The sequence below is a fragment of the Rhipicephalus microplus genome, chromosome 6 (assembly GCF_043290135.1).
Source record: "Rhipicephalus microplus isolate Deutch F79 chromosome 6, USDA_Rmic, whole genome shotgun sequence".
NCBI lineage: Eukaryota > Metazoa > Arthropoda > Arachnida > Ixodida > Ixodidae > Rhipicephalus > Rhipicephalus microplus.
The window spans coordinates 42,020,971-42,048,263 of record NC_134705.1 but is presented as its reverse complement, the minus strand read 5'-3'; the positions used below and the strand labels follow the sequence as shown (position 1 = coordinate 42,048,263).

General features: G+C 44.7%; 1 protein-coding gene across 1 annotated transcript; it reads right to left on the bottom strand.

Annotated features, from left to right (window-relative positions):
• Positions 1-2,224: 2,224 nt before the first annotated feature.
• Positions 2,225-18,254, bottom strand: LOC142765252 (uncharacterized). The gene is made up of 3 exons (XM_075865950.1): positions 18,116-18,254; positions 12,099-12,150; positions 2,225-2,611 (listed from the first exon to the last, which is right to left on the bottom strand). Exons 2-3 carry the CDS (start codon positions 12,139-12,141, stop codon positions 2,349-2,351), a joined length of 306 nt encoding a protein of 101 aa, XP_075722065.1. The 5' UTR covers positions 12,142-12,150; positions 18,116-18,254; the 3' UTR covers positions 2,225-2,348.
• Between the last annotated feature and the right edge of the window lie 9,039 nt (positions 18,255-27,293).

The window sequence follows — 27,293 nt, the reverse complement described above, 5'->3', positions numbered from 1 at the left end:
CCATACTAGGGCGCAGTAAGATAACTTCAAAATAAAGAAAACTTCAGAATAATGCATGGCTTATTAGGAGGCCTAATTATATTATGTTTTGTTTTACTTGCGTTTAAGTCAAGCTTGTTTTCATGGAGCCACAGTTCCAGGTGTCCTAAATAATTAGATACAGTAACTTGAAGATCGGTAACTGTATCAGCACCGAAAAAGGCATTCGTGTCATCTGCGTACATGACTAGTTTTTCTGTGTAAGGAATATTACATATATCGTCTATATAAAGTATAAATAACAAGGGTCCTAAGATAGAACCTTGTGGAACGCCTTGCTTAAATTCTGTTGCTGATGACGCTAAGCTACCGAGTTTAACATATTGTTTTCTATCAGATAAGTAATTCGTAATTAGTTTAAGAGCAGCGCCGCGCAATCCGTAGTCAAATAATTTTCCTTCTAAAATGTCGTGTTTTATGCTATCGAAAGCCTTTCTCAGGTCAAGGAACAGTCCAACTGTATATAGTCTTTTTTCAAATTTGTTTAGTATCCCCTCTTTTACGTTTAATAGGGCTAATTTAGTGGACTTTCCTTTCTGGAAATCATACTGAGCAGTGTTTGTTATTTGATACTTTGAAAGACAGTTCCTTAGTCTACCATTTATGACACTCTCAAATACTTTCGATAGCACTGGTAAAACAGAAATTGGCCTATAATTTGAAATGTTATTGAAAGCACCGCCTTTGTGCACAGGACATACGCGCGCAAGCTTGAGTTCAGAGGGGAAAATACCAGAAACTAACATGCAATTAATAATATGAGCCAAGGGCTCCGATATAAGGTCTGCAACGTGCTTCAAGGGCGCTGCGCTTAATTCATCAGCGCCTGTTGCTACATTGTTTCGTAGTCTAATTATCGAGCTGTGAACCTCAGAAGGTGTTACTAGACTTAGACTGATTGTGTTAGGCTCTCTCGTTCTACGGGTAATCCTTTCTTGCGTACAATGTCCTGAAGGAGGCACATAATCACCAGAATGGGCAAAATATTCGTTCATAGCCGTAATAGCTGTATCGTCGCTCATATCTTGGGAGAAAGTTTTTACATTAATACGCATTTTACTTTCGGTAAATTGGCCCAGATTATTCACTTCGTTCCACCATTTACGAGGATCATTATAAATCTTCGCGAAAAGGCATTCATAATAAATCTTCTTAGCTTTGCGTATGTCGGCATTTAGCTTTAGTTCATTCGGCCGTCGGTGACGATGACTATTCTTCGTGTTACTGAAATCCCGTGAGTGCAAATAAAAAAACCACTAGTCCACTTCTTTTTCAAGTCTCTCTTCCTCCTGCCTCGACAACTTCATCCCGGGCGTCCGGTGCCTGCAAACCCCTGTCGCAACACTGCCCAGGTTCGGTTCCGGCCTAAGCTCTTCCGACTGCGCTAACCCTACCCGCGTGAGTACAGCGCCACCACCCGATCAGTGACTGCTGAACTTTACTGTGACTAATGCGGGAGACGCACATGCGTCATGAGGTGCGAACTATCTTTTTAGGCGGTGATAGCACCCCAAAAAATGACGACGCTTTCCGTGAGCGCATATCGAGTACTTGTGTTTATTGTTCTCTTGTTGACGTCTTCTCTGCGCAAGATGCACCATACGCTGAGTTCAGGTTTACGATAACTACAAGACAAAGGTTTAAAATTGGTCATTGACATTAGTCATCGCGATGTCGATGTTCTACCAGGCTTTAGCAGAGGTGCTTTCGAATAAAACGGTGTCAAAGGCGGCAAACATAAGCACGCAGTGTCCTGGCTCTCATTTAAAAATGCACAGTGAACATTAAGCTATTGCTGTACAAACGCGTTTAATTGCCGTTTTACCGATTTCAATGACGCATGGATTAACTTTTTTTGTTTTGTTTTGCCACTGCCCGCTTTATCAAACGTCACTCACTATAAACAGCCGTCACCCATTGCTACATGCGTGAGCGAGAACCACCAAGCGTGGATCTTCTCAGTGCACCATTTCCAAAGCTGCAGCTCAGCTATGTAAAGAATGAACAAAATTACCGTTGTGTCACATAGCCGCAGAACACCACAGCGCCGAACCACTAGGTTAAATTTCAGTGTGTAACCCTCCCACACTTTGTATGACTCTGTGGCATACCACACTCTTTTTATTTCACTTTGCTACATCGGGCTCAATCATGTTTCCGCAAAATTGTGAAGTGTTCCAACATATTACCTGAAAGATCATAGTGTATTTATTATGCAAATGCAAAGCGGGCGTTCATCATATCCACCCATGCATCCCATCATGGGCCACATTTTTTCTGACACAAGAAGTCATGCGTGCATGTGAATGTCACAGAGCCGCGGCGACAGCACTGGCGGTGTAATACCCGGCCACTGCACCGAGAGCAGCCAGAGTGATGTAAACTGCGCAGTGGCACCCCGCAGCTCCCCAGCTTTGGCAGCAGGCGAACAAGCTGCCTTCAGAGACGTCACCTATGGAGGACTGTACGCAGGCAGCCAGGGAACCAGCCACAACTCCGTCGGAGCCAAATCCTAGACAGTGGATGCAGCACAGCAGGAAGCAAGGTGTTAGCAGCCCGAGCACGGCTCCCACTGCGATACAGGATTCGATGCGGACGCGTCGTAAGTTGGGCCAGTCGGCAATGGTTCCGTGCAAAATGGGACAGCACACAAAAGATGAGAAAAAGGCAGAAACAATCTTTCTCAATCAACTGAAACGTCATTACTAGCGACAAGTCAATATAAGCTAAACTCCCAAATTACTAAGACACGCAACCGTAAAGGTTTGAGGCCAGAGAAATGGCTTGGGTACCCACGTTCGCAAAGACCTACGACACACCACGGCAGTGTGCACACTCCCGACAAACTAGAGAAGGATGAAGTATGTAAGGAAGGGTGTTCCAGATTCTTTAACTAGACACCCGTAGAGAAGCGAAGATGGTAGCATTTTGAGAGAGATTTCTCTCACTATAGGTGCCGAGCCGAAAACTGTCCTAGTAGGGAAGAGTGTTTTTGCTCCACTAACGTTGTCAGAAAAGAGCGTCGAAATGCAGCTAACTCTAAAATGCTTTTTTTTCTTCCCTATAAGTGCCCGGTTTCCATTTCTTACGAGGGAAAGAAGTTCCAGCTCCACAAACGTCATTAGCTATTTTTGGGGCAACGGTTGCTTCCCCTATTTTAAATGAGAAGCAGTTCTTTGCGTACTGCTGGCACTTTGAGCATCTATCTATCTATCTATCTATCTATCTATCTATCTATCTATCTATCTATCTATCTATCTATCTATCTATCTATCTATCTGTCTGTCTGTCTGTCTGTCTGTCTGTCTGTGTCTGTCTGTCTGTCTGTCTGTCTATCTATCTATCTATTTATCTATCTATCTCTATCTATCTATCTATATATCTATCTACCTACCTAAACCTGGGTGCTCTTGTAATCACACCCTTAACCTGGGGTAAACGAAAATTAGTACGGGAGGGCAAGCTGGCCCGCAGAATATGACTCGTTGATCATTGCATGAATAATCGTACAATCCCGTCACGTACATCGTCATACTCTTTCCGCAAGACGTGTGCCACATACACGCGGTCAGTTATGGGCCACAGATTTCTGACACTTTATATCTATTCAGGAACGGAATGAACAGACATGGGTAATATTAACATGTGAACGTTAATAAAAGACAGACATAGGCAGCGTTGACCCGACAAATACAAATAATAAACGTCAGGGTGCAAGCACGAATCGAACCCCAGCATTCTGCGCGACAGTGAAGTATTCTACCTCAGAGTCGCGCGAGGTCTCGGAACTACTTCTCAAATAGACACTAATGTTCGTGAAACGTCAATGTGGTAGCAGTGCTGCGAAATCTATCAACCACAGCAAACAAACGGGTGCCATTTTTATGAAGTTCGCGCAAGCCTTCGATAAGATATCGCAAAACATATTTTTATTATAAAAAACCTAAAAAGAAAAGGTTGATGGACTAGATGTTTTTAAATGCGAAGCAGCTCTTTGACTAGCCTATGTAACGCTGCCCCTCCATGCGTTCATACCAACGCGCTGGAACGCGCTCCCCTCGCCGCAAGTATTGGAGTGGTGCTGCGTAGGTCAAGCCACAGCTGCGCACTGACGTCACACTTTTTTCGCGGTGCGCTCTGACGTTGCTCTCTCTCGCACGTGCGCCTGCCGTGCGCTTGTTGCAGCGCCCGCAGCTGCCACAGTGCATTCCTCCGCAACAACTGTCGCTACCGCCAATCGCTACACTGCTGACTCGTCGACAGCGTATTTTTTTTTTACTCTGCTAAACGACTTCAACTTGTTTCTTTACACAAGTGTTACTAAAGCTATGTAACGCTTGATTGTAGCGTTGCCCAAGTTCTAGGTCTATACTATTTATTTTTTTTCTTTGGAAATATTTCTCAACAGCAATGAGACACGTAAATAATCTATTACAATGATATAATGAAGGCACAGAAAAACAAAATATCTCAGCATCGATATACAAGGAACCTAATTAAGGCATAAAAACACTAAAAATCAAAAGAAAGTTCATTGGCGAGACTGCGGCGAACGATTCAGTTGTCAGCATTAACCACTTTTTTTGGTTGCTTGTTCCACAATGAAACAACATGAGGCAATAATGAATATTGGTGTATGTTGAAGTGGCTGATTGGTTTCCTAATTGTCTTATTATGATTAGTGCGATCAAAGCACATAGACGGGTCGATTATATAATTTTCCGGTGGTAATTTGAAGTGACCATGATATAGATTAAAAATGAATTTTAGCGGAGAGACTATTCTACGATTAGCGAGTGTCTTTATCCTTGCTTTATCGCGAAGGGCGGATACGCTCGCGAAACAGGGATAGCAGCAATAAAAGTACCTCAAAGCTACGTTTTGCATGCTTCTTTTAATGGCAACACATTATGTAACCTGCATATATTATATGCTCATATACCTCTTGTTTGTTATTCACTAGCTTCAAGTACCATGCTGCTGAAATCCCCGAGTGGTGAATGCAGTACGAGTAAACGAACTAATCGGAACGTTATATGTTTTAAGGCTAGCCGCAAAAGTTTCTAGCATTTCAACTGGAGCATTTCAATAAACATGTCAAGAAACACGGCCGATATCGTTACTCTTCTCTTATAAAATATACAAAGGTGCAGAGAAGAGCACCGACACTGGCAGTCCTTCAATCCAAAAAAAAAACAGCATACACTCACGAATTGAAGGATGAGTGGAGCGAAAAGTCTACATGTGTGTCCATCCATTCGTCAGTCTGTTTATCGAAACATCTTAACGATGCGAGCGCCAACTAGTGAACACTTCACGTACTAGGGGTGTAAAAACATGGCCTCCGAGATGGCGGGAGCACGGCGTGTTTCTCTTCAGTGTTCCCTATCGCTGCGCTTCGCAGCAGAACCAACGAGTATCACCTCGCACGCCCGGCAACCACGAGAGGGCGCATTGAGTGGGGGTTCCAGTGGCAGCTGAGAGCAAGGCATACAGCAGAACGCATAGAATTCTAGCGTTCGCATGGTTTTTTCGTTCGCCCTACGAGCAAGATACACCATCAGGACCTTCTGGCCGAACTGAAGGAGTGTATTTTTTCTGTTACTTCATTTATTTTGGTCAAATTTGCGAAGAACAGCTTGACAACTGCTAAATTTTTCTTCTAGGTAATTGAAAAGAGGTATGAGTTTATCTGTGGCAATTATACCTTTTTTTCATTACCGTCCGTTTTGTTACTGTGCTAAATACCTGGATATGAGAAATATAGAGGCATTCTAATATTAGTTCATTCCTCTGGACAATTGTATGGAGGCAAACTGGACTAATAATCATCCATCATTTATAAGGGTATAGCACGCCACGACAAGGACCCACAAAGAGGGACGCACACACACACAGCGCTAACTTGCAACTATTGTTTTATTTGCGATCACACATGCTATATCTACATGAACGCCTTATGCAAGCGTCATTATCGACCGCGTCAATCTGAACTCGCCAATGTCAAAGTGAAGATTCCAGATACTTCTTTTCTTTAGCTGACAAAGCTATCGAAGCCACACTTACACATTTATTTTTCATTTTGTCAATTTCAAAGGCTTCAATGATTTCATGTGTGGTTCTGTCACGGGCCCTAAAGATAATACGGGTGTTTTGAAACACTGGTACACAACACAATAAATATGTGAGCGTGGCTTCGATAGCTTTGTCAGCTAAAGAAGTATCTGGAATCTTTACTTTGACGTTGGCGGGTTCTGATTGACGCGATCGATGATTACGCGTGCATGAGGCGTGCTGTATCTTAACATGATATGTTCCAGGTTTTATCGGTCCACTGTTACTGTAAATATAGCATGTAAGATCGAAAATAAAACAATAGTTGCAAGTTACCGCTGTGTGTGTGCGCGTCTCTCTTTTCGTGTCATTGTCGTGGTGCGCTATACAATTATAAATGATGAACCCCAACCAACTAGCCCGGCAGCGTGTCTTAGCTAATTATCGTCATTGAGCCACATTCTCTGTTATCCTCACTCATAATTTTGCTAATATATCGTGTGCCGATATTTGTGAGGAGGTCAACCGAAGTGCAGTTAAAGTACAAATTGTCACTGCTATGCAATACCGCAGTGCTTCATATGAGGTACATCAAACTGAACGCGTGTTGCGTACTTGTTGAACAAGCAAACATTTCGATATTGATTCTAACATCGCCCAACGCATTCATTGAACATCGTAAAATGCACAGAGCGAATAGGTGAATATAAGTGACCAAAAAATGCCTGCAACCAGCCCGTGGTCGTCGCAAAGCAGGTTACGTTCAGTCGAGACGCAGTGGCGACCATTTGCACCCTCCTCCCTGTATCCTGCTTTTGCGGCTCGATGAGAAAATTCTTGAAACGGCATTACAACAAAAAGCAGCGCTAGTTTTATGAAAGCAAAGAAAAAAACAACCCTTTTCATCGAGTGTAAAGCATGAGCGCAGAACGCGGCGCACTTCTGACTTCACTTGTTGAGCGGGCTGTCATTTTTTTAGATGCGGAGCATCTAATACTCGAGGCTTGTAGTGCGGCGCCGTCCGCAAGCTTCCTCCTCCTTCTTCCACCATCTGTGCATCCCTTCCTCCTCTACACACCGCGCGCGCTTCACTCCTCCACCATCTGTGCACCCTTCCTCCTCTACACACCGCGTGCGCTTCTTCTCTTCACGAACATTCGCTAGCTGTATAATGTAGCGCGCATGCGCCGTCACGCTTCGAGAACATCGGCAGCTGACGCGCGCGCATGCGCCGTCGCGCTTCGAGAACATCGGCAGCTGACGCGCGCGCATGCGCCGTTGCGCTTCTCCCCCTTCTCGAACATTCGACAGCTGACAGTGCATGCGCCGTCGCGCTGTATATATACTCAAGGTCGGTGCTCGCTCCCTCAGTTGCCGCTCGTCGGTTGGTTTGTACGGCGCGTCGACGTCCGAGGTCGCAATGATCGACGTCCCTTCGACCAGCGCCGGCCAAAGTGGCATCTAAAAGCCATCGTGCTCAAAGTTCGTCCCAATAAATAAACACCGCCCTTTCGCATACGTGTCGTACGTGTTCACTCATTTAACACCCCTCCTACAACCACGTTAACCAATTTAGCCAGCGACCCAAGTAAGTCGCAATTTAACACCCCATTTCACAACCACGTTAACCAATTTAGCCATCGACCCAAGTAAGTCGCACTTTAACACCCCGTTAACCAATTATATGCTCCGCATCCTCCTCAGTGTTCCCCCGAGGGAAGCTGCGGGCAATTTTTTTCTTTTCCAGTGCCCTTCATACTATACAACCTACTATTTCGAAGTGCAATAAGTTTCCAGCACATGCAGATCTCTTGCAGAGTCATCGCAATTATAAGTGCTCTAATACACACTAAACAAAAATGACCTGAAATAACCTCAAAAACTGGTTAAACCATTTGTCCTCTAGCGCACTACCTTTTCTGGGTTTTTTTACCACCTACTACCGAGGTTAAAATTTACTCTCGTGCTAACTGAGTTTTTGAACGTAGCGAGAGTAGTAATTATTTACCTCAGTGAGGTTTTCAGCGAGTATAGAGAGAGTAAACTTTTACTACCTTCACAAGGTTTTCGAGGTGATTACTGGGAGTTATTTCGGGTGGTAAAAAAATAAAAATGACGGGTGCATTCGCCCAGAGTCGACAAATTTATTGAATAGCAGAATTGATTGAATTTATTGAACGGCAGAATTGGTGACACATACATTCACATACAGACAAACACGCACACACAACAAATGCAGAATAATACACCACTAGCACAGACTGCACGCGTTGCTCGACTACATTTCGACAATCCGGTATATATATAGGCACGACTTTTTGACCGGCAATGTAGTACCGGTAGGAGAGCTCTTTTTTTGCATCGATTAACAACAACGCTTGAAGGTGCAAGCGTAAACTCAAGGTGGGCTGCAGGGCACTAAATGTCACACCGAGCTTTTATAGTAAATCTACCCGATCTCACCTTTTTGAGTATCCAATAATTACTTGGCACACCAGGCTCATGGCCCCACGCGTGTTAGCACTGCTGATGCACAAGTCCATAAAATATACCTAAGTACGCACAAACCATGGTAGCTCAATGATTTTCATTGAGCGACGGTGCACAAACGCAGTAGCAGCACGTATTCAGAACTCACCCCTTGTTCAGAACTCACCCCTTGTTCTGGCAATCAATGAATGGAATTCTTTACCTAGTAGCCTAGTGGACCAAACAGACACCTCTTCTTTTCAAACCGCACTCCTTGCTTTTCTAGCTATTCAAAATACCCTGTAACTTGTCTTCATCATGCTCATCTTTTCTAGGCTGTAAATTTGTGTTCCTGCCTTCCAAATACCAGATTTTCTGTCACTTTTACACTTTTTTATATGTTTCACGCTGTACTTTGCAATTGTGTACTTTTGCTACCTTTATGATATTGTAATGTCACTTTTGTTGCGTTGATTCTTTCTTTTTACAATATTGTACGTTGTGTCGGCTTTCAACCCTTTCCCCACCTATGTAATGCCCATTTGGGCCCTTAGGGTACTTAAATAAATAAATAAATAAAATAAAAGTATTCATCACAACGGGCGTAGAGGAGCGGTGCACGCCTGCACACAAGCTTCTTACCGACGGCGTACTAGGCCTTTTCGAAGAGCACGGCTATCCGATGAAACACAGCTGGCGATCACAGAACATATATCCTGTGCGAATTTCGTCGTCATTTCAGACACAAATGAACACGTCACCGCTATCTTACGGGGACGGGGCGGTGTATGCACACTTCCAACGAAAGACCACCATCCGGGTTTTCTTCGTGCTCACGGGCAGCCTCTTGTTGTTTCCGTCTGCCTCGTATCGGCTTCGCGCTACATGTTTGAGAACAGTTGGTGCATGAGGTGGGCAATTCGGGCAGCACTTTACTCATGCAGACATCGCCTACTGTGGAACAAAATATATGCGATGCTTCTTTCACCTGCCCCGGCAACACACTCCCACTGGTCACTGGTACTGGCTCGGTGACGACGACAGAGTGAAGCATTTTGCTTATTGCTTCTCCAGCAGGCAAGCACGGACGATGACACCAGATTGATTTTGTTACCACTGGCAGATCTTCAAGATTCGGCTCGGAAGTGAGATATCCGCGACGTGCAGGTTCGGAGGCGCTCGGAAGAGCACGGTCGCTCGGTGATGTAGGAAACACGTGAGATCCATCAGCCCGACCAGACACACAGATACCGAGCTTCTTGCACTATCTGTCTCCAAGGCCACCGCCGAGCAAAAGCAACATTTTGCGAAAATATGCAGGACAGCTTTCCACGGCAGGTTTTCTTTCTTTTTTTTCTCTTTTGAGAGCCACCCCCCCCCCCCCCCGTCTTTTTTTTTCGTTCAAAGAATGCTGTTCTCGCTTGTTGTGCTTATGCTGCCCCCAGTTCCAGTAAAAGTGCACTGACTCGAGGTCAGTCCAGAGACACGGCGATGCAAAAAAAAAAAAACATCTGTGGGCTTCGCGTACCTTCAGTATTCACTGAGAGCGTCACAAGGGGGGTATGGGGCAAAAGCCGCCGAAGCAGCTGCACCTTGCAGTCACGTGGTAATAAACTCTGAAACGCAGGTTAAAAATCACGTGATAGAAAACTCCCTAAGTGGTAAAACTGGATTTTGACATCCTTTTACTACTTGCCTGAGAGGTGGTGGTAAAACTATGTCATGTACCATCTTTTACTCCTACGCGATGTAGTAATTTTAAACCCGAGAGAGTTTTCAGAGGTCCTGAGCCGGAAAAACCCCAAACTCGGATAGTTTTTGCTTACAGTGTATGGCCGGCGCAAATCTACAGAAAAGAGTCCATTTTAGAATATATAAGCCCAAGCATTGACGTTGACTCTTGTACACTTTGGCGCGACATTCCCAAATGAGTGTGAAGTTATACAAAAGCGCAAAATCATTTTTTTTTTTCTCGCCACATGCAAGCTTCGCCAACAGCGCGGCAGCCTTTTCTACCATACGAAACAGCGCCGCCGTGTGAAAAAAAGAGCGGACCATGCCCACCTCTGGAAACGCTCTCTCCGTGCGATTGGGATGGCCGGAGAGAAACCCGTCGCGCACCCGCCATATTTGAGGCCATGGGAAGGAGCTTCGCCCCTAAAAAATTGCTGCTGTAGAAATCATTGCCCAGGAGTGAAGTCGCAGCCGCCGTAAGATGGCGGTTGCGGCAACCATCTATCTAAAGGCGTGAAGAGCTGTTGGCGTTCGGCAATTGAAAAGCAGCGTTTTTCTCGCACGCCCAACGATTTTAACACGGCAAGTTTTTAGGGTCAGATAGTTTTCTTTAATAAGCCACGAATTCTGGGCAAATCTCATTGTAGCTAAAGACGCAGATATTTGTTCCTGTGTGTTATTTTATCGGGAACAGCTATCCTTTAATTTTTCATTAACGTAGCCCTTAGCCCCGCCGCGGTAGCCAAGTGGCCAAGGTACTCGGCTTCCGACCCTCAGGTGACAGGATCGAATCCTGGCTGCGTCGGATGCATTTTCTCTGGAGGCAAAAATGCTGTAGGCCCGTGTGCTCATATTTGGGTGCACGTTAACAAACCCCAAGTGGTCGAAATATCCGGAGTCCTCCACTACGGCGTCTCGCATAATCATAAGGTGGTTTTGGTACGTTAAACCCCACATATCAATCATCAAACGTAACCTTTAGACTAACAGATCAAAGCCACTTGATGTCCAAGTGGGCTTCACTAAAACATTCACTCTGAATATGCTGGCGACAGAGGATGGACCGACACCGCTCGACAACCGGCTAGTTGTCGCCATGGGAAGCTTCGCTCCTGAAAAATATGTTTCCGCTCAACACAAAGTTCACAAAACATAAACATTCGCACAAATAAACCTGTTTAAACTAATTAGTGTGTACATTAGGCCTAGAGACTGTAAAACGTAATTATTGAGCACAATAGGCAAAAGAGAATTGTAATCTCTCATTACTGTGAGATTCGGGCATAACAATGACGTTCTCTAGCCTGAACTCCTTCACTGCGAAATTAAGTTTTACCACAATCACCCAAAGCGACTAGCTAACGTTGGTGTCGATATAGCTGTTTGATTCTTCCTTGTTAGTACAATTTTACAATACCTAAAATGAGGCAGTATCAAGCCGATGTTCCGCATGACCCGCCCCGGTGGTCTAGTGTTGACTGGTGGGATCGAATTACGGACGCGGCGGCTGCACTTTCAATAGAGGCCAAAGTGTTTGAGGCCCGCTAGCTTATATTTAGGTGGTCGTCAAAGAACCCGAGATGGTCGACATTTTCAGAGTCCTTCACTGCTGTGTCTCTAACAATAATATCGTGGTTTGGGGACGTTAGGCCCTAGCAATTATTATTATTATTATTATTATTATTATTAGTAGTAGTAGTAGTAGTAGTAGTAGTAGTAGTAGTAGTAGTAGTAGTAGTAGTAGTAGAAGCAGTAGTAGTAGTAGTAGTAGTAGTATTTTGCAGGCAAAAAAATCACCGTACCTCCTATAGCCACCAAGGCTGCTGTGGTAGAAAGGACGGCCATGTTGCAAAGCTGAAAAAAAAAGAGAAACAATGACGGCTGCCACCTGCTTAACAAGAGTCACTCATAACACGAGCACAGAAGTGAAAATCCGACGGATCACACGCCTACATAGAATCAAGTTCATACAAACGAATAACCAAGTAATTTCCCTGCCTCTTTTTTGTTGTTTTTTTTGTGGGCGAATCCTAGCGTAACAAGGTGAATTGGTGGCTGCGTGAATTGTGCAGTTGCAGGCCTAGATGTGCTCAAGCTTCATTCTCCACTAGAGGGGGTGAAGTGTTATCGCAGCTTCCCTTCCCCCTCGCTTGATCGCGTTCGAATGACACCAAGCTTCGCCGTGCAAGAAACCACGCTTCGCTGTTACCAGGCACTTTAGCTCCACTGCCACCTTAGGGCAACTCGTGTTTCGTTGTAAGATCGGTAGTTACATTACAACATGAAGTCCGCAACTTTTCAGGCGTTCGGCCAAATTCGCATGGAGTCGACTCCGCGAAGGCACGACGGCGGATCAGTAAAGAGCGGGAGGCGGGGGGGGGGGGGGAGGAGCGACCAGTGCAACTATGAAGAAAGCTGCAGCGAATTGCCAATGATATATGAAATTCAAATGCAGACCATGTTCATTTGCGGCATGCATGTCTCAAGGTTGCACTTTACGAAGAAATTGCAAGCGAAAACCGCTTTCGAAATGAAAACTGCCATGTCCGCCTTCAGATAAGAAGTGAAGAGAAAAGGGGGCATGGGGACATTCTCATATATTGTTGGGAGCCGCATAAAACTGCGTCCTTGGCTGCATGCGACCCGCAGGTTCTCGACCCCTGCGTTAGTGCATATGTGCCAGCTTTACCGAGCAGATGCACACGTTACGGAGCGTTCACGTGCGTATCATCAGTAGCGGTCGCTGGCGCATTTCTCTGTGGTCGAGCGGCGTTGGGCACACTTGCTGGATAGTAGTACTATCAGCGTCAAATGAACAGCGACAACCCCTAGAAAAGCGACAAGCCCTTGCGATCGTATTTGCGCACCTTGAAGTTAATATTATTGACGGGTGCGCGCATCATGTTCGGCTGCTCTGCGTGCACATGTATGCGTGTCTCGCCATGGTGATATGTGAACGGCGCGCACTATATTATCGCGAAGGCTAACTGCTGTTCGGGTTTTATTTGACGCTGATAGTACATGTCTAATGTCCAATTCCGGTTGGAACTGTGGTTTGACTTTTTTGCGCCTATCAAATTTTTCCCACTGCATCATTAACTTCATCGTGTGAACATTTAGAAAGCCTGGTCTTGACGATGACTGGTTGTTACAGACGGTGAATCGTACTGTAGTGCACATATACATTGCATGTATAGCCTGTGGTAGGCGGTAGGTTGCTCACGCGGTATAAGGAAGGATTTTCAGGACGCATGCATCAAACATATCAAGAGAATCCTTGCAAGACCTGTTAATTGATTTCGTCATTCGTTTGTGCTCTCTTATTATAATTTGGGTATATACAAAGTTACAGAGACGACCATGAGAGCACCCAGACGAGCCGGACAGACAGACAGACAGACAGACAGACAGACAGACAGACAGACAGACAGACAGACAGACAAATAAATAGATAGATAGATAGATAGATAGATAGATAGATAGATAGATAGATAGATAGATAGATAGATAGATAGATAGATAGATAGATAGATAGATAGATAGATAGATAGATAGATAGATGGATGGATGGATGGATGGATGGATGGATGGATGGATGGATGGATGGATGGATGGATGGATGGATGGATGGATGGATAGATAGATAGATAGATAGATAGATAGATAGATAGATAGATAGATAGATAGATAGATAGATAGATAGATAGATAGATAGAGATAGATAGATAGATAGATAGATAGATAGATAGATAGATAGATAGATAGATAGATAGATAGATAGATAGATAGATAGATAGATAGATAGATAGAGATAGATAGATAGATAGATAGATAGATAGATAGATAGATAGATAGATAGATAGATAGATAGATAGATAGATAGATAGATAGATAGATAGATAGATAGATAGATAGATAGATAGATGTAATGGTTAAGGACGTTCGTCTCTGTGTTCGGTTAGAGTGTATCAGAATAAGGGAGTGCTCAGCACGGCCGCATTACCAGCGTACTGAAAGTGAAGCCCAAGCAGGTTCAAGTCACTTATGGCGCTGCGATCTGCAATCTGTGGTCATTTCAAGAGCTGTATGCGGCTAGACCATGATTGCTCAGAGGTAGAACGCTCGCTTCCAACTTGAAGAGCTCACGTTTGAATCGCAGCTCCAGATGTTTTCATTTCTTTTTGACGTAACTAGTTATAGCTATGATGATAATTATTGCGCGAGAACAGAACGACCACAAAGGGCACAAGAAGTTCTGTTCTCGCGCTATAACTCTCATCATGTCATACTAACTAGCCCAAACCACCACACGTCTAAGTTATAGCTATATTGTTTATTTTTGTTTTTACAATTAGCTTTTGTTGGTACATAACGCTACAACAAGTAGTTTGGAGTATCATACAAATGCTAAAAGAATAAAGCAAAATCAAAAAAGATGCAAATAAAAGAATGAGGGAAAATTCCCGGTCTATGTGGGGATCGAACTAAGGTCGATTACGTGGCAAGCGGGTGATCTACCACACAGCCACATCTCTACTTTTCTTCTTCTCTACTTGTGAATACAGTGAAAATAACTTTCTCAGCTTGTAAATACAGTGAAAGAAACTTTCGTGCTTCACCAAACACGAGTCATGTATACATGCTTCCCAATACAACATTAAATATTGCCGTAATGATGTGTGGTACAAACGTACACCCATCGGGTGCCAGAAGTTGGGATTATCATAATGACTTCATCATTTTTTAAAGCCAGTCATCAAATACAAGAGGCACACCAAAAAACTGAGAGTAAGCAAGTCACGGGATGCGTTCCGCCTTTAATTGCGGCTTTCAAGTACTCACTGGGAACGCAGCTTTGAGCATGAAAAATCTAGCGCTATCTTGTGTAATGTATTTCATGCTAGAACTAGTAGTTTTGTCGCTGCTGGCGGAGAGCGTGAAGCGCGTGCATGAGCGCTCAATTCTTCGTTCTTTCTGACCTGGCTGACGCAAGTTCCATCTAATCTAATATTGCTTATTTCGTGGGTACGCACTCAAGACGTCGCGCATGACATGGATGACGAAGCAAAATTAAAACTAGTTTCGTCATATAGGCCCATTTCGCTAACCAACACTGACTACAAAGTACTCATGAAAGTATTGGCAGGTAGATTGCAGTCCGCAATTACCGGAATAGTTGGGGAGCACCAAACGTGTGGCATCAAGGGGCGCTCAATATTGATGAACACACACACAATGCGATGTGTCCTTGAGAGTTGCGATGCTTTTAATTCTCATGTTGCAATCCCCCAGCTTGATTTAGAAAAGGCTTTCGACTGCGTCCCGCAAGATGTGTTATTCTCCATACTTGAACATGTCAATGTCGGATCGGTGATTACAGAGGGCATAATTTTGGCGTATAAGAACTCTACTACACGACTAATTATTAACAAGATCCCGGGGTCTCCCATTAGGCTGGAACGTTCTGTACGCCAGGGCTGTCCGGCAAGTCCACTCTTGTTTGCATTGTACATAGAGAGCTTATGCTTGGGCATAATAGAAAACGAGACCATCCGTGGTTTTAGACTGCTTGACGCCGAGGTGAAGGTTTTGGCATACGCTGATGATGTAGCAGTGTGTTGCACCACCAAAGAAAGTGTACAAAAGACAGTTGCCGTTGTTAAAAATTTTGGAGAAATTACAGGAAGTCGGTTTAATTCGGGAAAGTGTCTGGGGTTGTGGCACGGAGACTGGACATCTACCCCAGATACCTATGCTAACGTTCACTGGTTTAATACTCCAGTAAAATATCTAGGCGTGCCTTTCCAGCACTACAAAGACAATAATGATTACTGGACTGAGCAAATAAAAGAAACGAGCGAAAGGATAGCGCAGTGTAATGGCAACTGTCTCTCAATGTTTGCCAGAGCCACTGTATGCAACATATTTTTAATGAGCAAATTATGGTATGTGATGCAGGTTTTGTGTTGCTCACGGGTGCGTGTGCAAAAGCTGCATAGGATATTTGCTGTGTTTATATGAGGGTCTACTTGGGGAAAATGTAGTAGGACAAATCTGTACCGAAGAGTAAAACAGGGGGACTAAGCCTGTCGCATCTGTTCGTGCGACAACAAGTTAATCGTTTCTTTCGAGATGTTTAACACCCCTTCTTAAGAACGGTATGCCAGTTGCGCCTTTGTCGTGTTCTGCCTAACTTTGTGTTTAGCACCGCAAGCATGCCAGGAGCTACGCGAGGTTTATTTAAGGAAGTTGCGGACAGTGTCCGGTTCTTGTCAGTTCGGTTTTCCAATGAATACCTTTTTTCGGCCGGGTGAAAGAAATTGCATAAAGACATACGCGACATGATTTTCCCAGTTCCTATGTATAGGTTAATTATTAGCGGAGGAGAACGCAATGATGTTCTTAAGCGTGATAAGAAAATGCAAATTCATCCTAGTGCAAAAAGCTTTTTCTTTAAAGGACACTCCGGAATACTACCGGTTAAGACTTTTTTGATAATATAGGGGAGTTCATATGCCATGGGGTTCGGACTGTTTGATCTGCCGAAAGCCGGAGACAATAGATCACGTTTTTCTGCATTGTTGGGAAGGGGTTTACTTCTGGGATGTTTTACAGAGAACTCTAAAACAGGAACTTTCCTTACATTCGCTGGGTATCGGGTTTTTAACAATAGAAAAAGAGGAGGGACTGCCTTTTGATCTTATAATGCTGCTTGGCCTCCATTGTCTATGGCGGGCAAGAATGGCCGGTTACTACTGTGACCCTGACAGGCGTCCGGCGCCCGCATGCTTTTCCGCGAAAGCATTGCTCAGTACATTCATATACTCAAACAACAAGATTTGGTTCCGGAATGGCTCTTCAGGGTTGAACACCTGGTGAACCTGAAGGAATTTTAGCACTGTAATCACTAATAGTTCCGCGACTGTTTTGTCATCGCCGCTGTTGTGTATGTTACTGTTTACAGTGACTTATATTGATGTGTGTACCTAGTGCAAAACCGGTAATAAAGAAAAAAAAACGTCGCACATGACATGTTGCATAGTTCTCACGTGTGTTTTTCATAGCAAGGTCCTCGCTTCTGCGGCATATGTCTGCGAGGTAGCTACATAAAATTATGCATTGAAGGTCAATTTTAGATAATTTAATTGCGGACTCGTTTAAATGATGCTATTTAAAGCTAGAAAATGAATTGTTTTTCGGAAGTTTCATAATTCCGGCAATAAACGGCCACGTAGAGGCCCGTAGTGGGTGCATAACAAGTTCGAAAAAATTTCATACACGAAGTGTTTGAAGTACGCTCTAGGAACTGAACATCGCCATCGGGTTTAATTCTCAAAGGCGAACCTCAGGGTGCCCCCCCCCCCTTTTTTTTTACTTCGCATTTCAAGTTACCCTTTTTAATAATACGTAACAACTGAAGATAATTTCAAGAAAGTAATAAAAACAATACAATTGCAGCAGGTTGCACTAGTAACAAGAAGCTCAACATCTACAGCTGCCATTTGAACCGGGGCCTTTCGAGTGGGAAGCGAGCATTCTACCTCTGAACTACTTTGGTGGAGCCGCGCGCAGCTCTTAAAATAACGACACATTGCGAATTGCCGATTACAGCGCCGCAAGCGGATTAACCCTGTTAGGCTTCCCTTTTTGAAGCTCACTCCGGGTACACGCGTGTTTTACTAGTACTCTCTCGGTTGGTGGTGTCGGACGAGAAAGAATCCACGTGAAACATCATTTAGACGGGGAAAAAAGAAACTTACCACTGGACACTATAGAAGAGAGAAAAGGAATAGAAGAAAGAAAAAAACTATAAACGCACCTTAAACGCCGATCATCAGGCGAGATACGCGGGAGTCAGTCGTGAATGATATGTTGAGTCCGCCAGACAAATGGCACGGAACGGTTTGTGCAGCCGTCGCGGTCGTCGGCACACGGATGCACAACCATGTGTGGCGCCGTTCAGTCACGCGTCGTGGCCCACTGTTGCATGCGTCTGCATTGCATGCAGCACGCAAGTTGTCACTTAAGCGGGTACGCAATAACACACGACGGCACACATAGCGAACAACCCACTCTCACATACTATGAGAAATATGCTAGGGACCGTACATATACGATAACACACCTCGAAACCACTTGAAACCCTTTGATCCCCTGCGCTCTCAGACAGCGCGCGCCATCTGTTCATTTTTAAAGGAGACTAAAATTTTACATCCTGACTGATGTTCGGTAGGTGTCGCAACATTCCTACTTTCCGACTTTTCGGCCCGAAGACACGAGTCCCGTCTTACAGGCATTCTGACGAATCGCAACTCTGTCATACCGAATTCCTGTGGCGGAAAACGTGCAATTCTGACTAGAGGGTGAGCACTCAAGGCCCGTGGCGTTACCGATGGACTGGAGCCACTGGAATGCCGAGGCTGCTTTTCGGAGGTTGCTCTCTCTACGATGACCCCTTAGAACATATGGTCACATCATCTGCGTTTAGGGCGTGGTGGATCCCTGGAATTGGTGGCAAGGCATGCTATTGTTTAAGGAGGGCAATATTAAACGAGAGTGGAGATATCACTGCGCCTTGGGGGGTGCCACGGTTGCCCATGGTGATAGGTTTTGAAGATATATTACTTATGTGTGTTGTGGCCGTTAACGTCCTTTTAAGAAAGCGTTGACGTGTGCATATATTCTTCGTTCACAGCCAAGTTCGATCAAGTTTGTCAAGATAGTGAGGCGCCTTACGTTATCAAACGCCTTTTTAAAATCTATTGCTAGGATGGCTCTCTCTTGTCGGGCAGTTGTGGGTAGGTCGATTATCTCATGTTTAAGATCTAAAAGAAGGTCTTGAGCAGTGGCGTACCAACGCTTTCTTGAGGGGGAAGGGGTCGCATATATATATATATATATATATATATATATATATATATATATATATATATATATATATATATATATATATATATATATATATATATATATATATATATATATATTCGTATAGGAAAGAAGACGCACGTACGAAGTTATTTTATTTGACGTTTCGGCCGTGGGTCCGGCCTTCATTAGAATACAGTTTATGGCACGAGTGCTGTTTATATACATGTGCATATCAGTAAGATACAAATGTCAAAACCGACATGAAAGGCTATATATGGGCATATATATATATATGCAAGTCACACAATATAAAGAGCACCTAATCTACGAGTAATAAGATATTGCTTCCATGCGCGAGCACGTTGTTTACAAATAAAAGATGAAACGCATAAAATATAAAGCACATAACATGAAGAGTAGTCCGACCGGTAAAAGCAAGAGAAGAAAAAAACTATAAAATACTAATAAAAATGACAAAGACGTTACAAAGCTGCTATGTAATCAACGGATACAGACAATGTAGTGCGACTTGCTGAGCAAGGTTGAAAAAAGTTGGACAGGGTGATACAAGTTACGCAGATAAGCAACTAAGTTTTCCTACGTTTTCATTCAGACCAGATGCGACGGCGTTGAACTTATAGATGAGGAATGATTCACGGGCTTCTCTATCATAATTTGTGCGGAAACCAGATTCTAGTAATGTGACTTGCTTTATATTTTATGCGTTTCATCTTTTATTTATAAACAACGTGCTCGCGCATGGAAGCAATATCTTATTACTCGTAGATTAGGTGCTCTTTATATTGTGTGACTTGCATATATATATATATATATATATATATATATATGCCCATATATAGCCTTTCATGTCGGTTTTGACATTTGTATCTTACTGATATGCACATGTATATAAACAGCACTCGTGCCATAAACTGTATTCTGATGAAGGCCGGACCCACGGCCGAAACGTCAAATAAAATAAATTCGTACGTGCGTCTTCTTTCCTATACGAATAATATTTCCCGGACCCAGCATCACTTTTGTTTTTGGTATATATATATATATATATATATATATATATATATATATATATATATATATATATATATATATATATATATATATATATATATATATATATATATATAACAGACAACAACGCCGAAGATTGTCTGTTAGATCTCATTCATTTTGTGTCAAAACACGGGAAAATGAGCTCTTAAGTGTACACTTCTTTCCCCTATAATTCGTCGCTAGCTTGCAAGCTTCCGACACCGCTCCGAGGGGCCATAAGCAAGACTTCATGATCATATTGCCAGCGGGATAAAGCAGGAAGCTTTTTTTTTTTTTTTGCGCTTCAATCAAGTACGGCAAAACTCAAACATTAAAGAAACATTTCGTCACACTCATAGGGTCGCAGCAGCTTCGACAGAGCAGCGGTGGTGCTATTCTTTTTCGGTGAAGGAAAATTATTTTCTTGAAGCAGCAAGTGCTTTGACTGGTCCATTAAAAGCTTGCTTATTCGCATCTGTAAGTGCATCGGTCAGGCACAGCAGGAAAAAAGCATTAGCAAGTGATGTAATGTTACAATCCCCCTGTTCAGCGCTATCCTGCTCTGAAGTGGGTTGCTTATTCTTGCTTAGCTTGCTTGTTCGCATCTGTAGTTGCATCGGTCAGGCACAGCAGAAAAAAAACATAAACAAGTGATTTAATGTTACAGACCTCCTGTTCAGCGCTAGCCTGCTCTGCAGTAGCCTGCTCTACAGCACAAGGCGCCAAAGTGTCACATAGGCAGCCCGCACCGCAAAGAGCATCCAAAGAAAATGTTGCGTTATACATCGTTGGCGCAAACTTGAAAGAAGAAGAAAGAAGAGAATCAAGGAAAATCTTGACAGCAAAAATGTTGGAAGAGTTTCATTTATCTGAGATTCCTTCGTAATATTGTTATTGCCTCGTGACATTATAACTGAGTGATTACTCTGTTGAAGCAAAACTTGGCCTTCGTTTTTGGCTCCCCCAGCGTGCAGCCAACAGTGTCGACTGTCCAAAAGGGGGGGGGGGGGGGGCTCCGCCATCCTTGTTTTTATCAGTGGGAGGCTGGCGCCCCCATACGCCTATGGTCTTGAGCCGAACGATCCAAATAAAAAGTATCTGTTGGACATCCGAAACAACTCTGAAAATCTGCGGGCATCAATGGACCTGTGAGGGATAGCCAATGGACATTCATTACAATTCAGATAAATATGACCCACAAGGGATATTCTCAAGATATCCTGTCTCGGACGGCCGTGAAAATGTACTTCCGTACACATTCCGTGTTCTAATCCTGCTTTGATAATACTGACTGTAGCTTTGCACTCATTCCACACAAAAACCAACTAGCTACATTTTTCTTTGCTCATAGATGATCATCGAGTGAAGTAAAAAATTAGGAATATATAAATATTGATTGATTGATTTGTCGGGTTTAACGTCCCAAAACCACTATTTTTGATTATGAGAGACGCCGTAGTGGAGGATCCGGAAATTTTGACCACCTGGGGTTCTTTAACGTGCACCCAAATCTGAGTACACGGGCCTACAACATTTCCGCCTCCATCGGAAATGCAGCCGCCGCAGCCGGGAATCGAACCCGCGACCTGCGGGTCTGCAGCCGAGTACCTTAGCCACTAGACCACCGCGGCTTTTTTTTCTTTATTACCTGTTTTTCTTTACAGGTGTTGACACAGAAACATGAATGATAAAATACACTTGGACCAATATTTGATCCGAAGTGCTCACATTAAAATTTTTTCAGGTTGCACAATTCCTCTAACATTGTTAGCCAGCTGGGAGGTTCTTCTTCTTGTTTATACACCCCAGTGATATACCGCATATTTGCAATGAAGTTCTCCCGGACAGGACGTATGTTCTGGTCAAGATGTCTGTAAGCCATAGTGGTCTGCCAGATGCTGTGAAGGCTAATTAATATAACCATGTCGTATGGTATGCCGTCGTCCTCATCCACACAGAGAAAACGAATGCCATGGCTTGTAATGGGGAGATCTTTTTTCAATGTTCTTTGAAGGATGTCCCAATGAAAGACAGCGTCCCAGCAATGAATAAACACATGGTCTATTGTCTCAGGTGTTTTACAAAGTAAACAATTGGTCTACTGTTATTCCCACGTAACAATATTTATATATAGCCCCGCCGCGGTGGTCTAGTCGATGTGCCATGGACTAGACTACCGCGGCGGGGCTATATATAAATATTGTTACGTGGGAATAACAGTAGACAGTCCGCAGCCACAACACAGCTTACCAACAACGTCAACGTCTTCACCTTCAGTGTGAGGCGCCCTTTTAGGGTATGTCTTACTATGCACTGTTTTCATCAGCCGAAACTACGTAACACAACCCTCAGCAACAAGGTCGCCGACGCGGCGAGCTTACGGGGCCACAGCAGGAGCAGTGTGGTAGCGCTTGAGCCTCGATACGTGGACGACGTCCCGGGACAGCAGAGCAGAAACGGTCGATGGATCATCAGGAATAAATACGTAAGTAGTGTCGGTCACTCGTCTAATCACGCGTTATGGGCCTGTGAAACGAGAAAGAAGCTCCTCCGAAGGGCCTGCATGTCGTGTAGGGGACCAAAGAAGAACGAAGGAACTTGTCGGAAATGGTTCGTCGCGATGCCGCTCGTCGTAACGATGCTTTTGCGAGTCTAGGGACGCCGTTAATCTGCTGCAGGCAAGTTGACGAGCATGGTCAGCGCGCGTGATAGCGCCGCAGCGTGTATTCAAAAGTAGACTGTGCAGCGGCCGGCAGGAAAGTAGCCAACGGCAATGTTGGTCCACGTCCAAACCGAAGGTAAAATGGCCAGTAGCCAGCAGTGTCATGCCGGGAGGAATTGTACGCGGACGTCACGTAGGGTAGCACAAGGTCCCAATCACAATGGTCGGCCGAGATGTATTTCGATAGCACGTCCGTCAGGGTGTGGTTTAAACGTTCTTGTAAGCCCGTTTTTCTAGGGGTGGTACAATGTCGTGAGCTTATGTTGGGTACAGCAGGAACGCCGGTTATTCTCAACCACATTCGAAAAAAAAAACGTACGGCCTCGGCATGTCTGCATTTGACGAGGGGCTCCGTGCACTTAGATTGGATCGCGTAGTACAAAATCAGCGACGTCTGTAGCGCAGCTTGTTGGCATGGCTCGTGTAACTACGTAGCAGATCGCGTAATTTGTAGCGACCACGAGCCATTTGTTTCCGGAGATGGATGTTGGGCAGGGACCGATAAGGTCCGAACCAACACGGAAGAAGGGCTTTGATGGGCTGAAGATACCCGGCAGGGAGTCCCGACGACTTCTTGCGGTGCTGGCGAATTTCGCAGGCGTTGACATAACGACGTACACAGCACGAAAGGCCAGACCAGTAGACGCGATGGCGCACATGGTCATATATCCGAGAGACACCAAGGTGACCCACGCTTGGCGCGTCATGGAGCTCGCGGATGACTGTGGAGCGCAGGTGCTTTGGTATGACCGGAAGTAGGTCGTAACCGGCGGGCGATAAATTACGCCAATATAAGGTGTGGTCCTTCAAGGTAAACATGTGAACAGAAGCGTCACACGGTGAAGATTCGACCTGTTGTATTAGGCGACTGATATTTGGTACGCGACGCTGCTCGTGACCGAGATGAAGCAGCTGGGAGGTGGAAAGGACGCAGTCAACGGAATCAGTTCTCGTAGAGTCCCAGTCGGCCACAGGGTAGTGTGAGAGGGAATCCACATCTTTATGCAGTGTTCTTGACTTATACACTACTGTGTAGGAATACTCTTGGAGGTGGAGTGCCCAGCAGGCAAGACCAGCTGCGGCATCATTGTGGGAGACGAGCCAGCAAAGAGCGTGCTGGTCGGTGAGAACTTTAAATGGTCAGCCGTATAAGCAAGGGCAAAATTTCGCGACTTTCCAAATCAGCGCTAGGGATTCGCGCTCTGTGATGGAGTAATACCGCTCTGAGGGGGGCAGCAGCCTGCTAGCATAAGCTATCACGCGATGCTACCCACGTTTTCGCCGAGCCAACACAGCGCCTAATGATGATGAAATAAACATTTTATTTTTCGAAACAGTGTTTCCGAGTTTGTGAGCTCGGGGTCACTCTAGGTGGAAGGGTACCTTATTCCAAGAATCCTCTGGCCGCAATCGCCTCCCGGGCCCTGGCGACAAGTCCTCGTTGGTCATCTGGGTCATGTGCGGCAACCTTGACCTCCCACGTTTCGGCTAGGAAGTCGATACGTGCAGTCGTTGCGGACTTGGTATTGGCATCTTCGTGGCGCCACGGGCACTCAAGTAGTAGGTGGGCCAGTGTGTCTGGCCCGTCGCATATCGGGCAGTTGTAGGCGTATAGTGTTGGGTAGATTCTATGCAGTAGGTGCCGTGTGTATAGGTGTAAGCTTGAAGTCTACGAAATGCTGTGGCCTCTTCTTTAGTCAGCTTGGGGTGAGGTGGCGGGTACACCCTGCGAGCTAGGCGATAGTGTTATATGATGGCGTTGTATGTTGGTGGTATGGTCTCCACTTCTTCTGCAAAGTTCTTGATGAACCGCCGAAAGTAAGAGCAGAGCCCCACAAAGCTGCGGACATCGTTGGTGGTTTTTGGTACAGGAAAGTCCTTCACAGCTCGAACTTTTTCTGGGTCAGGCTGTACGTTGCTATAGCGTCAACAATCGCCCAAGTATTGTAATGTGGCGGCGACCCAACCGGCACTTGGATGAATTCAGTTGAAGGCCGGCGAGACGGAATACATCAAAGTTTTTGACAGTCTCTCAAGGTGCGCTTGAAAAGTGGGCGCACACACAATTACGTCATCCAGAAGACAAAGACACGTAGACCACTCGAATCCATGGATCAGTGAGTCCATTATTCGTTCTAAGATAGCTGGGGCATTACTTAAGCCGAAAGGCATGAACTTGACTTGGTAGAGGCCATCAGGTTTTACGAAAGCCGTCTTCTCTCGGTACATATTGTCCATGGTAGTCTGCCAATAACCATCAGCAGAACGAATGTCGATGGAAGAAAAATAGGCAGCATCATCGAGGCATTCAAGGGCGTCGTCAATTCGTGGCAGAGAGTAGGCGTCTTTCTTCATGGTGTTGTTAAGGTGGCGATATTCCGCACAAGGGGCACGATGGCAACTCAATGATGCGGTCAGCTAAACTTCTGTACTTCATGCAGATGTTCGTCGCTTTCCTGCTTCCAGCGGGACACGACGCACCGATTTGCGCGGGACATGGCATTTTTATGCCGCTTTCCAGCGCAATCAACCACCACACGTCACCGATGATTGTGAACCTAAACCGGGTGCCCTTCATCTGGGAGCAGCCAGTATCAGCGACAACCACGCATGGGCAAGACACCGGAAAATTTTTCCTGGTGGCGAAATGCACCGGTTCGCCTACAAATGCTGGCGTCAATCGATTTTGGGCTGAAGGGCAGGGCGGCAACTCAACGATGCGGTCGGCTAAACCTCTTCTGTACTTCATGCAGGTGAGCAGGCGCTATGGAAAATGCTTTCGTTCTAACGACCCATTTTTGATCATGCTGCCGTGCCCGCGGTTCAGTTGCTTGCTTGTAATTAATCTTGTAGACTGTGCTGAAAACTTATTGCTGTTGTCAGGAGACGTAGAAACAAACCCCGGCCCTGATGTTACCCAGTTCGCGAAGCAGCTAAAAAGCATTGCTGACGATTTAAAAGAGTAAAAAGAGGAGCGCCTTACTGCTATTGAGTCGAAGCTGGCTAATACTAGCGCCCCAGACTGCAAAATAGCAAACTGCGATACCGGAATATGTGCCCTACAGGAAGTAGTTCGAAAACTTGGCCTTCAGATGGACAATATTGAGAATCCGTCTAGAAGGAATAACCTCGTAATATACGGTGTTCCGGAAAGCGAGAAAAAAAGCAGTGGCCCTTTGGATAAAACAGCCAATGACAGTATCGTCAAAAACATTCTGAAAGCCGAGGCAGTTGCCATAGAAAGGATACACAGACTAGGAAAGTCAAAAGCTAACACATGCAGGCCAATATTTTGCGGCTTGCTGACCACCGCGACAAAATAACAGTAATGCAGATCTGTTACAAAAATAAAAGGCAGCAATTACTCCATAAGTGCGGACTTCTCAGCTCACATTTGTAGCATTAGAAAAAACTATGGAATTATGGTAAATCAAGAAAAGGAGCAGGAGAAAAAGTGACATTAAGCTATGACAAGATCCGCATTAATGGTAAAATATTTTCCTGAGATGAGGAAAATAATGAAGCCGTTCCCGTGAGCTATGACGCGAATGCCCCTGCAAAACAAAAAAAAACAGAAAGACGATCCGCAGACGCTACGGCCCCACAAGAAGAAGTAACCTTCATCACTATAAACGCACGTAGTCTACTCAACAAATCTGATTTGCTTGAATCTTTATTACTAGAACACGGTTTTGTAGGAGTTACCGAAACTTGGTTGTCAAGTGACATTCATTATCAGGAAATAGGTAGCTCCAACTGCGCGATAATACGGAAAGACCGGCCCACACGTGGTAGTGGCGTCGCCATTTTTGTCAATATAATATTCTCTTTCAAGGTTCTTCTGGAAGTTGAAAGTGTAGAAGCACTTTTTTGCATGTTGTCCATAGGTTCACGTGCAATTACTGTGGGTTGTGTATAGCGTAGCCCATCTGCTTCTAGTGATGTCAATACTTCACCTTGTAGTTGCATGCAGGGTCATGCGTCAAACGCCGCACACCTTCTGGGTGATTTTAATGTGCCAGAAATGGACTGGCAAGCTATGTATCTCAAGTCTGATAGCTCGCACGTCATATGTGATCTCATGCTCAATTAAAATTACATCAGATAGTTAGTGACCTAACCCACGTGAGTACATGCATCATCGTCGGACATTCTTGATTTAGTTTTTTTAAGTGACCATTTCCTGCAAGAAACGACTAGAACGAAAATAATTCAGGGCATCTCAGATCATACCTTGATTTACTCTGCTGTAGGTGTGAGTGACTATAAATCTCATCAACAGGCGTCGTTTTATTATTCTGGCTTTACTTCTGCTGACGTCACAAGCATAATCGAGTGTCTTGCTTTCGAA

Coding starts and splice junctions, on each gene's coding strand:
- LOC142765252 (XM_075865950.1), bottom strand. CDS start 12,141: ATGGCCGTCCTTTCTACCACAGCAGCCTTGGTGGCTATAGGAG. Junction 2,612..12,098: donor AGCCTTGGTGGCTATAGGAG/GTACGGTGATTT, acceptor CCTGTATCGCAG/TGGGAGCCGTGCTCGGGCTG.